Raw genomic sequence first — 13734 nt, 5'->3', positions numbered from 1 at the left:
CCTTTACCTTTACCCCACCTTTTTCCCTGGCAGAACTCAAGGTGGCTCACAGATAAAAATAGGATGTAGCGCGGGCACAAAGAACAGGACTTTAAAACTATAATCCAACATCCTCCCCCCCCTTTTTACTTAATTTTTAAATTATGTAAAAACGAGGTGGTCAGTTAAGTATTAATGCTAAAACACTGCCAGAAACTGAGGCTACATTTAAAGCACGATGACACCACTCCTAAACAGGTATGGCTTTCCCCCAAAGAATTCTGGGAGCTGTAGTTTGCTAAGGATGCGGGAAATCCCATTTGGATTGAGTTTGCGCAGAATATATTAGGTTACCAACAATTATCTGTGTATTAGAATGATACGAATATACACATTTGTATATTTACGCATGGTAATGTCTTTTTTCTTTCATTCTCGCTTTTTTCTGTCTCCCCCCCCCTCTATATTTTCATAAATGAAGATAAAATAAAAAAGACGTGTGGTTTTTTAAAAAGGGGGGGCGAATGCGGAAAGTTGTCAAAGTGGTTTTAGCGCTCAACCTCTCTTCACAGTGAACTCTAGTTCTGAGAGTGGAATAAGGGTGTTGGCTTTATTATTTCTGCTCCCAGTTTACCATTTCACTTGCAAGCCGCCCTGGAGGGGCATATCATTTTTTATTTAAAAATTGCTATATAAAAGCCAACCCTCCCCTTACTTCATGGGTAGGCAAACTAAGGCCCGTGGGTCAGATGTGGCCCAATCGCCTTCTCAATCCGGCCCACAGATGGTCCGGGAATCAGCGTGTTTTTCATAGAATCCTAGAGTTGGAAGAGACCACAAGGGCCATCGAGTCCAACCCCCTGCCAAGCAGGAAACACCATCAGAGCACTCCTGACATATGGTTGTCAAGCCTCTGCTTAAAGACCTCCAAAGTAGGAGACTCCACCACACTCCTTGGCAGCAAATTCCACTGTCGAACAGCTCTTACTGTCAGGAAGTTCTTCCTAATGTTTAGGTGGAATCTTCTTTCTTGTAGTTTGGATCCATTGCTCCGTGTCCGCTTCTCTGGAGCAGCAGAAAACAACCTTTCTCCCTCCTCTATGTGACATCCTTTTATATATTTGAACATGGCTATCATATACCTTAACCTCCTCTTCTCCAGGCTAAACATGCCCAGCTCCCTTAGTTTTTACATGAGTAGAATGTGTCCTTTTATTTAAAATGAATTTCTGGGTTATTTGTGGGGCCTGCCTGGTGTTTTTGCATGAGTAGAATGTGTCCTTTTATTTAAAATGCATCTCTGGGTTATTTGTGGGGCATAGGAATTCATTCACCCCCCCCCAATATAGTCCGGCCCCCAAGGTCTAAGGGACAGTGGACTGGCCCCCTGCTGAAACCGTTTGCTGACCCCTGCCTTACCTCTTCCTCCCACCCACGGAGGCTGCCTGGCCATTTTGGCCGCTCCCGTCCTGCACGGCCTGGATCTTGACGGACGCCACCATCTCCACCACTTGCTCTGCCCCGCATGGGGGGCTCCCTGGGGGCTGGGCAGGGCGGGGGTGGCTCAGGCTGGTGTCGCTGCCCCAGCGGGGGAGAGTGGTCTGCTCGGGTGGGCGGGGGGAGACTCCGTGGAAGCTTCTGGAGCGAGGCCGCGGGGGCGGCGAGGTTGGCCGGGTCCCCGGCCCCGGGACGCCGCCCCGTTTCTCGGCCAGCCAGGGCGGGTGGTCGGTGCTGCTGAGCTGGAAATCGTCGTCCATCGAGATGTACGGGGCCAGCATCTCCAGGTCCAGGCCTTCGTAGTCCTGCAGGGGGCGGCAGAGAGCTGTCAGCGACAATGGGAACGTTTGCGGGGGGGGGGGGGGAGCTCGGGAGAGGCTTGCGGAAATTCACATTCTCAAGAGGCAAAATGTCCTTTGATGAGCTCCCAGCTTCGCCGGCAGACAAGTGTCAGGCTTACTTGGCGATAGGCAGACACAGCTATGCCAAGGGAAGTTTAATGGCGGCTAGACCAAGGCTGTGCATTGCTGCTCATGACACCAGATAATAATAAAATAATACCAATAGAAAACTCAGGGAAAGAATCAGTGGGGACCAGAGACTTCATCAGCTTGTCAAGGATGCCAAATGATGGTGCCGGCCTCATAGATTCCATTTTTTAAAAGAAAACACAACATTCCTAAATTGACAGGTACTATAGAATTTAGGGGAGCAGGGAGAACAAATATTCTAAAAAATAAAATAAAACACGTTAGTGTTTTTTTTAAATAACTGTTTAGGGATACAGTCATACCTCGGGTTGAATATGCTCCATGTTGAGCGCGTTCGAGTTGCGCTCCGCGGCAACCTGAAAGTAACGGAGCACGTTACTTCTGGGCTTCGCCGCTCGTGCATGCGCAGACGCTCAAAGTGACGTCACGCGCATGAACAGAAGCGGCGAAAAGCAACGCGTGCGTGCGCAGACGTGCCGTCACTAGTTACGTTTGGTTCTGGATGCGAACGGGGCTCTGGAACAGATCCCGTTCGCATCACGAGGTACCACTGTAATTTTGCAAGGAAAAAAATTATTTTGTACAGTACAGTCATACCTCGTGTTAAGTTGGGTTTATGTTGCGTCTTTTCGGCTTGCAAACGCGGCATACCCAGAAGTGTACACTTCCAGGTTTCGCCGCGCATGCATGCGCAGAAGCGTTCTGCATGCTTTGCACATGCACAGAAGCGCTCTAACGCGCCGCATGTGTGCGCAGAAGCGACACTCTAGTTACAGACTTTTTGGGGTGCAAACGGCACCCCGGAACTGATCAAGTCCGTAAATAGAGGTACCAATGTACATAAAAATTGTACAGATTTTATATTTGCTATATTGCATTTGTTTTTTGTAAGCAGCTTAGAGACTTTGTAATTGTTAAGAGGGATATAAATATATGAGCTATTTATTTTATTTTTTTAAGTAAATCCTGTGACACCATTAAAGGCCAACTGGTTGAGGCGGCAAAGCTCTGTGCCAACCTTCGCCATCCTGATGCCCTCTAGTTGTTTTGGACTACAACTCCCATCAGCCCTCAGCTGACCTAAAGCATGGCTTCAATGACAGTGAATGAACCGCACCTCTTCTCCATCTGTCTCCTCGAGAGGAGGAACGTTTCCCTTTCAAGTGCAAACTTGGGGAACTGAAATTCATGCTAATTCGAGTTAGTGAAAACAAACCAGGGTAATCAAACCGTAAGATGATATCTTGGGTTTGTTTCCTCCCACTAAATCACAGTTCCCCGAGTTCATACATAGCAGAAAGCTGTGGTTTTCGTCAGAAGTGGAACTGGAAGTTTTCACAACCCTTCTCTCGCTCACGAAGGAAGGAGAGGGAAGGGGCACAGAACAAGTACGAGGCGCCAGCTCCCACCAGCATAGCGAGCAGTCAGGAATGATGAGAGCTGCAGCCCAATATCACTGGCACCCATCTAAGTCATAATTTAAGTCACCTGGGCATAAACAAAGCCATTTCTATGTTCGGCGCACATGCTGTTGGCACTGAACCAATGCTGAAAGACAGTATTTTTCGCTCTATAGGACGCACCGGACCATAGTAGGGGGAGAACAGGGGAAAAAAATTTTTTTTCTTGTTCCCCTCCTCTAAAACAAGGTGCATTCACCCAAAGCCTCCGGAGGGCAGCGGGAGATCCCGCTGCGCTCTGGAGGCTTCAGGCGGCTACCTTGGAAGCCTGGAGAGCGAGAGGGGTCGGTGCGCACTGACCCCTCTCGCTCTCCAGGCTTCAGTGAAGGCAACCCAAAGCCCACTGCCAGCCTCAAAGACCAGGTCGGGGAGCAGTGCAAAGGCGGTACGCCGCCTTCCCGTTGCCCCCTGAGCTTGTGGGGCTGGCGGTGGGGGGAAGCGCTGCTCCGCAGCGCTCCGTCTCACTGTTCTGGCTTCGGGGACAGCCTTTGGAGCCTCTACAACTCCAAAGGCTGTCCCTGAAGCCTGAAGCCTTTGGAGCGCAGCGGGAACTTGCGCTGCGCTCCAAAGGCTCCGCAGCGCTCCGTCTCCCCGTTCTGGCTTTGGGCTTAGCCGCGCAGCCTGCATTCGCTCACAGGACGCACACACATTTCCCCTTAATTTTTGGAGGGGGAAAAGTGCATCCTATAGAGCAAAAAATATGGTACTTGAAGCATGTGCTTGAATGTGACTTCCGCTAACTGTGTACATGTGGCTTTTTCTTCTTGTTGCTTCGCAGCAACTGCTTTATTGTGTTGGCTACTGGAAGCCTGCTCCCTCCCTGATGACGTAAGGCTCCCACTCTGGCTTGTGACATTTCCATAACTTTAAGGGCTAGAAACTTGGCTTGTAAAAACAAAATGAACGCTGGCATTTGAAGCCCAGTGAGTTCAGTACCAAACTGAATGAACACGCATGGGAATGGACCTGAGTACTCGGTTGGTCACCGTTGAGGGGCCTGGTAGGAATTTTTCCACTGGGCAAATTGGCACCAGCCACTTGGTTTTCGCCTACCTCGTAGCAAATCGTCACAACTTTCTTGGTATTGGTGTTAGGCATTGGTATTGTTCTGTAGACGGAAGAGGGGAGGTAGCGCCATTGCCTGCCCCGCATATTGAAGGGCAGTCCGATAAAGGATTCCGGGGGCGTGGCCCTGTCCGAAGCCTGGGGAGGTGAGGGCCTAAGGCACGCCCCCTATCGGTGACCCCGGAGGAATTCCTAGTTGATGTGCATCAGCAGGACTCCCCTTACTGGTGGTTAACCCTTCCCAGACTTCAAGCAGATGGGCTGAAGTCGGATGTAGTCGGTTAGGACCAATGCCCAAGCCAATACCGCTCACCACCTGTAATCAATAAATTTGTGGCCTTATTTAGCCCATTAACCTTAATAATTTTGTCATGTGTCATTATTTCCACGGGGGGTGGGAACTCGCCACGCAATGGACCTGAGCACTCTCTGTCTGAGGCTGGGAGCCCCCAAAGCAGAGGAGGAGTTTGGATTTGATATCCCGCTTTATCACTACCCGAAGGAGTCTCAAAGCGGCTCACATTCTCCTTTCCCTTCCTCCCCCACAACAAACACTCTGTGAGGTGAGTGGGGCTGAGAGACTTCAGAGAAGTGTGACTGGCCCAAGGTCACCTAGCAGCTGCATGTGGAGGAGTGGAGACGCGAACCCGGTTCCCCAGATTACGAGTCTACTGCTCTTAACCACTACACCACACTGGCTCTCACTAGCAGAGAGCCTTCCCTGCCCAATGATACCTGCAGGGCCGTCTCCATTGTCTGAGTCTCCCTGCTGGAAGCGAAGAGCTTCTGCACGTTCTCCATGTCAAAAAGCAGCTCTTCTGGCAGCTCGACCTGGAGGGGGAAACAAAAGCAAAACATTGGCGAAGATTCTCTTGCTTTGCCAATGTTTCTAGGATCAAGCCCCCGACAGTTCCAAGTGCGGATCTCAAACAGAGTAGAGTCTCATTTCTTATAAGGGAAACCTGATCTGTTGTCATCCCATCTGTCTTGAGACACACAATGCAGTGTGCCTCTGGGGGTGAAGTCACAGCGCAGGGTTTTCTCCCCGGGAAGCCTGGGCAGGTTGTCTGGAGATCCTGGACTGCCCAGATGACAAGACCCTCCTCTCGGCCTCGCTGGGTTGGTCCAAAGCAGCGGTGCTCAACCTGTGGGTCCCCAGATGTTGTTGGACTACAACTCCCATCATCCCTGAGCTCTGGCCTTGCTTGCTAGGGGTGATGGGAGTTGTAGTTCAGCAACATCTGGGGACCCACAGGTTGAAAAAGGCTGGTCCAAAGGAATGGGGAGCAAGGCATTTTTCACCAGTTTGGCTACAGGAGTTACCGGAAGGAGGCGTACAAGGCACCCTCCAACCATCTTAGGGACTCTGGAAACCTGATCACAAGGTTAGGAATGCACTGTGGGCGCTCTGCTTACAGGGACCTGCTTGGCCACTGCAAGAACAGAATGCTGGTCTAAAAAGGGCTTTAGGTCTGATCCTGTCAGGGACCGGACTGAGGATGAATGGTAGCGATCCCCCTTCTCCTGTACCTTCCCGAGAAGAGAAGGACAGGATAGATTTACAACGGTGGTTTGCAGAGGGTCACAGCTCAGAGAGGGACAAAGCTGGGAAATGGAGGAGCAGAGCATCCCAGACCCCGCTTCTCCCAGAAACCGGCGAGCAGTGAAAGTAGGAGAGCAAAGAGCAAAGAGGCAATTGGCCCTAAGCAGCCAATGGTGCTGTTGATGACTGAGAAGGGAAAGGCAGAGGAGATAACTCGGACCAATGCCATTACCCCAAGAGGCAGCATTTCTATGCCTCTCTCTGTGACTATTGAATAAAAGATACTGCTAAGAGCTTCTAGTCTTTTCATTACTGGCAGCATGCTGTGATGGAGGGGGATCCAATTCCCTGAAGCCTGACAGATCCAGGGCCATTCCGACGTTCTTAAATGCACAGGCCTGGTCACCCTTGTAATTTGCACAGTGATACATCCCCATTAGGGACGCAGGTGGCGCTGTGGGTTAAACCACAGAGCCCAGGACTTGCCGATCAGAAGGTCGCGGTTCGAATCCCCGCGATGGGGTGAGCTCCCGTTGCTCGGTCCCTGCTCCTGCCAACCTAGCAGTTCGAAAGCACACTAGTGCAAGTAGATAAATAGGTACTGCTCCGGTGGAAAGGTAAACAGTGTTTCCATGCGCTGCTCTGATTCGCCAGAAGCAGCTTAGTCATGCTGGCCACATGACCCGGAAGCTGTACGCCAGCTCCCTCGGCCAGTAAAGCGAGATGAGCGCCACAACCCCAGAGTCGGTCACGACTGGACCTAATGGTCAGGGGTCCCTTTACCTTTATATCCCCATTCCTTCACCAAATAACCCTCCTCTTCTCCCCCTCCTTGCAGGTGACTCTGTCTCTGCAACACAGCCTCCGAGGCACCAAATCCCCTAGGCAGGCCATGTGCCTGCACTCTAAATTCAACCCACATGGAGAAGGACTCCCTTCCTAAAGTCCACAACCTCCTTACCGGGTTCACTGGGCTCCTGCCTCCAGAAGCGTTCTTGGCAACCGGAGCAGGCTTCGGTGGTACGGCCGGAGGCCTTGCCCGCAGCGTCCCTGGCGCTTGGCTCTGGGCCCCGGGAGGGTCAAAGATGGGGCCCAGAAGCTTCTGGAGGTCAGGGCTGCAGAAACGCTTGGGGTCCACCTGCAGCTCCTCTTCGCTGATGTTGGCGGGGCGCAGGAAGGCCAGGACTTTGGGGCCGCGCAGCTCTGGGGAGAGGAAAGAGGGAGCGACGGCATCACAGGTGAGGGTCCGGCTTGTTTCCTGAACTCCCTGCCCCACAGAAAACCTCCCGCCCGTGACTCCCGCCGCCGCCGCTCCATACCAAAGCTGAGGTTGATGATGGTGTCTCCCCCGTTGGCATCCAGGTCGTCAAGGGCCCCGTCGGAGTCCAGCCCCTCGAGGGAGGGCGGGGGCAGCCGGCGGTGCTCCCCCTGCCGCTCGGTCTGCTCCAAGGAGAGTACCAGGCCCATCTCTTCCACCTGGCTGTAAAAAGGGCGTCGAGGCAAGGAGGTTGTGAACCTAAGGATACCAGATGTCCCCGTTTCCCCGGGACAGTCCCTGGATTTACAAATCAGTCCACATAGAAAATTCATTGAAGTTGAAAAGTGTCCCCGGATTCATTGAAAAAAATCTGGTAACCTTATGTTAACCACGCACGGCAGGGCCAATGCAACTGGCAACCACAGACACCTGAGTGGCCAGGGAGGGTGTGGTTGCCAATATTTTACATCTCTTTTTCTTCCTCTTCTCTCTCTCTCTCTCTCTCTCTCTCTCTCTCTCTCTCTCTCTCTATGTACCCACGTATTTACGGACCCAGGTACCTACGGGACCGTCTCTCCTGGTATGCCCTGCAGAGGACCTTAAGGTCCACAAATGACAACACCTTGGAGGTCCCAGGTTGCGAGGTGGTTAGATTGGTCTCAACTAGGGCCAGGGCCTTTTCAGTACTGGCCCCAACTTGGTGGAACGCTCTGTCACAAGAGACCAGGGCCCTGCGGGACTTGACATCTTTCTGCAGGGCCTGCAAGACAGAGCTTTTCTGCCTGGCCTTTGGTTTAGACTCAGTCTGACCCTTATGTTTCCCTCCCCTTATGGTTTTGACTTTTAAAATGAGGCTGCATTTTAAATTGCATTTTAACCTGTATTTTAAATTGGTCCGTGTCCCCCCCCCCATTATGTTTTTACTGTAATTTTACTGGTGTCAGCCGCCTTGAGCCCAGCTCTGGCCAGGGAGGGCGGGGTATAAATAAAATTATTATTATTATTATTATTATTATTATTATTATTATTATTACACACACACACACAATATTCATATTCATTTCGAATAAAATAAAATAAGGCAGAGGCAAGGCCTGCTACCAAGCAAGGTGGGTGCCTAGCTCTTTGTCTCCTTGCCTTGAGAAGGCCTCTGATGCATAAAGTGGCAGCGGGTGCAGATTAATTCTACTGCCGGGCGGAAGAATAAAAAAAGGGAACGCAGTCGGCATCAAATCAACGACTGAGAAAGCTCCAAACCTCTGCTTTTGCTGAACATGAGCTCCCAGAGCTATCTAGTGATGAGGACACAACTATGGCATGCGTTGGGGAGCTTTGATTACCAGTTTTGAGGCTGCCGTGTTAAACTGCAGTGGTACCTCGGGTTAAGTACTTAATTCGTTCCGGAGGTCCGTTCTTAACCTGAAACTGTTCTTAACCTGAAGCACCACTTTAGCTAATGGGGCCTCCTGCTCCCGCCGCGCCACCACAGCACGATTTCTGTTCTCATCCTGAAGCAAAGTTCTTAACCCGAGGTACTATTTCTGGGTTAGCGGAGTCTGTAACCTGAAGCGTATGTAACCTGAAACATATGTAACCCAAGGTACCACTGTACAGGTAACTCCCCACTTATGTGGGGTTCACGTTCCGAAGCACCGCGCATTTAAGTGAAATCGCGCACACTGGGAAGGACACAGAAAAAGTCAGCAAGCTACACCTCTGGGAACTCTTGGAAAACCCTTTCAAAAATAGCAAAAATCCACTGAACTTCAGCACAATCGCTCCCTCCGAACTTCCTCGCTCAAAATCCAAAGTCCTGGGATTGCACTTGCAAAGGCTTGTGGGATTGTTTTCTCACATCTTTTTTTCTGTTTTAGGGCCATTCTTGCCCCTTTTCGTGCCACGCATGCACATTCCCATGTGCCTTGAATGTGCGTAAATGGGGAGTTGCCTGTATTAACTAACCAGATGCAATTACATAAATAATAATAATAATAATAATAATAATAATAATAATAATAATAATAATAATAATAATAATAATAATAATTTATTATTTATACCCAGCCACTCTGGGCGGCTTTCAACAGAATATTAAAATACAATAACCTATTAAACATTAAAAGCTTCCCTAAACAGGGCTGCCTTCAGATGTCTTCTGAAAGTCTGGTAGTTGTTTTTCTCTTTGACATCTGAACACAAGATGAGCGCTTCTGGATCCACCTAGTCCACTCTCCCTGTTTCCAAAAGTGGCCAGACAAGCCCCAACAGAATGTGCACTGGCTCCCAAATGCCGCAAACCCAAAAGTGATTGTTCCAGTTTTGCAAACGTTCTTTCGGAACCCGAGCCTCCAATCAGAAGCCGCGATTTGGTTTTCGAACGTTTTGTAAGCCGGACGGACGTCCAGGACGGATTATGTCCGACTTCCGAGGTACGGCTGTACTTAAAAACTCAACTCACGAACTCCGTGTTGCCCAACACTACTGTTCAGACTGAAAATACAAAATTACCCTGTCTAGAGTTGTTGACAAGATCTCCAGGCTACTTCCCCAAAACCAAATTAGGAACAAGGGGGATTCCTTGTGTCTGGTAGCTAATGATAAGACCCTGGCTTTCTTACCTCCGAAGAAACATAACACTTGCCACTGAGTAACTTAAAAACAGCACAATCCCCCAAACCTGAGGTTTCACGTTTCTTGGAAGCTTTGCCACAAGATCCGTTCCAAAAATGGTAAAAATCTGAAAGTCGCACGGGGTTGTGTGCTTTCTTTTGTTCATATGCTTTCTATCAGGCATAGGCAAACTTCGGCCCTCCAGCTGTTTTGGGACTACACTTCCCATCACCCCAGCTAACAGGACCAATGGTCAGGGATGATGGGAATTGTAGTCCCAAACATCTGGAGGGCTGGAGTTTGCCTATGCCTGCTCTATATGCTAAATCTCTGAAGAAAACCAGAGAGTGCTAGATGACAGTCCGTTGTTCCTTCTGAGCTGTATTATAGTTCTGTTCTCCAAGACTGTGACAATTTACATTTTTGGTTCCTTTGTTTTCCTTCTGCATTTCTCTACACTTAAATTTAATTAAAAAACACTCTGGGGGAAAGGAAATGTAAGTGGTAAAGGACTCCACAGTGGGAATGTTGTCAATTTAGAGAACGTAATGACAAGACCATAGTCATTTGATTGCAAGAAAATTTAAGTCGCTCTTTTCACCACCGCGCCAACAAACTAAACAAAAACCCCCCAGGGCATCTCTATATAATATTCACTGTTCCTACAAGCCTCCCAGTCCAGGATTGTTCATTCATCTGGGGGCAGGGGATGGACACTTAAGAGACACACCACCCCTTCCCGGATTCTGACCTCAAGATGAAGTGTACACAGACGATGCTCTCGGGCTGGGAGTTTTTGCTGCTGGAGATGACCGTGGCTTGAGTCTGGGTCCACAGGTAGCCGCCGTTCCTGGCCAGGAAACGGTACTGCCCGGTTACCGCCTGCCCCTTGCTCAGCACTACCAGAAGGAAGTGAAACACAGACAGTCTAGAACAGACAGACAAACGGATAAGCTGGGAGGTGGAGGCAGCGAGACAGGAAGGCGGAACAGGCGGCAGCCACTCTTGTTTACAAGCTACTCGCTTACGGAACTGGAAATCCCCCACCAAGGCAGATTTTCTCCCTCTTGACGTAGAGCGTCCCACTCATCTTTAAATGCCTGCAAGGCCCTTTTTGCTGCGTTGGTGCCCTCCTGATGCGTTGAGCTAGGGCTGCACCCACATTTAAGGCATTACAACTTGGCACAGTCCTGGCTTCCCCAAAAGAATTCTGGGGGCTGTATTTAGTTGTTAAGGGTGATGAGGGTGTTTAGGTGAAGGGACCCCTGACCGTTAGGTCCAGTCATGGCGACTCTGGGGTTGCGGCGCTCATCTTGCTTTATTGGCCGAGGGAGCCGGCGTACAGCTTCCCGGTCATGTGGCCAGCATGACTAAGCCGCTTCTGGCGAACCAGAGCAGCTCACGGAAATGCCGTTTACCTTCCCGCAGGAGTGGTACCTATTTATCTACTTGCACTTTGACATGCTTTCGAACTGCTAGGTTGGCAGGAGCAGGGACCGAGCAACGGGAGCTCACCCCGTTGCGGGGATTTGAACTACTGACCTTCTGATCGGCAAGTCCTAGGCTCTGTGGTTTAGACCACTTCGCCACCCCATTTAGGGCATTTAAAGGTAAAGGTAAAGGTACCCATGCCCGTACGGGCCAGTCTTGACAGACTCTAGGGTTGTGCGCTCATCTCACTCTAGAGGCTGGGAGCCAGTGCTGTCCGCAGACACTTCCGGGTCACGTGGCCAGCGTGACAAGCTGCATCTGGCGAGCCAGCGCAGCACACGGAAACGCCGTTTACCTTCCCGCTGGTAAGCGGTCCCTATTTATCTACTTGCACCTGGGGGTGCTTTCGATCTGCTAGGTTGGCAGGCGCTGGGACCGAACGACGGGAGCACACCCCGCCGTGGGGATTCGAACCGCCGACCATGCGATCGGCAAGTCCTAGGCGCTGAGGTTTTACCCACAGCGCCACCCGGGTGTTTGGAGGAGCCCTATTCCCCTCACAGAACTACAGTTCCCAGGGTGGTTTAGCAATCAACCCCTCTTGAAGCTGAGAATTTCAGCTCTGGGAGGGATACCGGGGTCTCAAAACGATTCTCAGCACACTTAACAAACTGCAGGTCCCAAAATTCCTTGCGGCAAGCCAGGACTGCTTAGTGTGAATGTGGCCTACAATTCTGACCAGCTCCAGCCAGCGGGGACTACAACTCCCATGAGCCTCAGCCAGCTGGAACATGTTTTCTGGAGCTCATGGGAGCTGTAATCCAAAAAAACTGGGGAAGCACCAGGTTGGCAAAGACCTGCTCTTATCTGCAGCAGAAACTGAAGAGATTGTGTCCACTGTTCCCTCACTAAGTCCCCCCCTTTTGAAGGGACCCCGCAGGAGTTCTCGCCCCGCCTTGTATGTGGCTTGTTGAAAGCACTGCACATGAATGGTCCACTCTGCCAGAAACATCATTTCATGTTGGCTCAACCACCTCAGAATCCACTCTACATTCAGTGCCAGCAACAAGGGAAAGAAAAGAAACTGAGGAATTTATGGGGAATTTGGGGGGGAAATGTACAGCGACAGGGACATTGAATGACGGTGCACGTGGGGAAGCAAGGAAAACTGGGAGCCGCGAGGAAGGCACCAGCCAACTCTGTTGATTTCGGTTCCCCAGTTCTTGCCTTTGAAATAATGAGGACTAGGAACTTGCTTTTTAAAATAGAGACAAGGCAACGTTGCAAAGAAATCGGCTTCTCTGTATTACGATGCCTGATTAACAGAAGGAAGCGGCCCAGGACACAGCAGTTGTCCTGTTTGGTTCCATACTGCGTGTGCTTAAATGTGTGTAAAAAATACACATTCTGCACCAAAAAAAAAAAAAGCTGAATCCACCAGCTTGCATGAATCATGAAAATGAAGTTAGTATTTATCTGATCATTTGGCCTTTCGTTTACCCTGCTTCCACCAGCCACAGACAAACAGGCAAGGAATAAGGCAGAACAAGTAGTCCCCAGCCGTCTCTGTATTCTGAGGTTCTGCCCAACACCTCTTCAAGTTTAAGGACTAGAAACTTAGTTTAGGAGAAGTGAGAGCCATGGCGAGCAAGGTGGTAAGCTTTGATTCCTGATACTACGTTCTGTACCCTGCACCAAGGCCGCAATAAAGCAAACTGGAGGAAAGCCAGTGCAGTGATACCACTTTAAACAGCCATGGTTTCACCCAAAGGATTCTGGGAGCTGCGGTTGCTCAAAAATGCCGACAGTTGTTAGGACACCCCATTGCTCTCCCGGAACTACAGTTCCCATAATTCCCTGGGCAGAAGGATGGATTGTTAAATCACTCAGGGAATTGTAGCTCTGGGATCAGAGGGGCCTCCTAACAACTCTCATCTCCCAGAATTCTCTGGGAGAAGCCATGACACGCGAATGCAGTCAAAGTTCTTCTCTTTTCCATTTTTGCTGCAGGGAACGGTTTCCCCCAGATCAGGATCCCGCTCCGTGTGTGTGTGACACTCAGGGAAGGTGTAACTTACGGGTGTTGATGCTCTTGCTGACAGAATCAGAGTCCAGGGCGTGGATATACTCGTAAATGGAGCAGCCCAGCAAGTCTTCAGGCGTGTAACCAGCCACCTCTGCAATCCTGCCGGGGGAGATGTCGCATGAGAGAGGCAGAGTGGAAGATCTCTACCCAAGGGTGGAGGCAACTGTTCCACTTCACATGTACCTTTACAGAACCGCCACATCAATGGCCAAGGGGCTCAGATACCCAAAACCAACTCCCTTATTTTATTTTATTTATTTCCAGTATTTATATACCACTTTTCAGACAGAATTTGCAAAGCGGTTTTTGCGTAA

At 50.3% G+C, this 13734-nt stretch overlaps 1 protein-coding gene across 2 annotated transcripts in view; it reads right to left on the bottom strand.

Annotated features, from left to right (window-relative positions):
• Positions 1-13734, bottom strand: part of HIF3A (hypoxia inducible factor 3 subunit alpha) — a 63600-nt gene that overhangs the window by 9780 nt on the left and 40086 nt on the right. For both annotated transcript variants that reach the window (XM_081200286.1, XM_081200285.1), the window contains exons 7-12: positions 13413-13519; positions 10655-10802; positions 7355-7515; positions 6997-7238; positions 5228-5323; positions 1399-1781 (exon numbers count right to left, since the gene is read on the bottom strand). In XM_081200286.1, coding sequence (XP_081056412.1) covers positions 1399-1781; positions 5228-5323; positions 6997-7238; positions 7355-7515; positions 10655-10802; positions 13413-13519 — 1137 coding nt within the window. The remainder of the gene's footprint in view (positions 1-1398; positions 1782-5227; positions 5324-6996; positions 7239-7354; positions 7516-10654; positions 10803-13412; positions 13520-13734) is intronic.

Source organism: Podarcis bocagei, assembly GCF_964188305.1.
Source record: "Podarcis bocagei genome assembly, chromosome: 7".
Classification (NCBI taxonomy): Eukaryota; Metazoa; Chordata; class Lepidosauria; order Squamata; family Lacertidae; genus Podarcis; species Podarcis bocagei.
The sequence above is the reverse complement of the archived record's forward strand: the minus strand, read 5'-3'. Positions and strand labels throughout refer to the sequence as shown.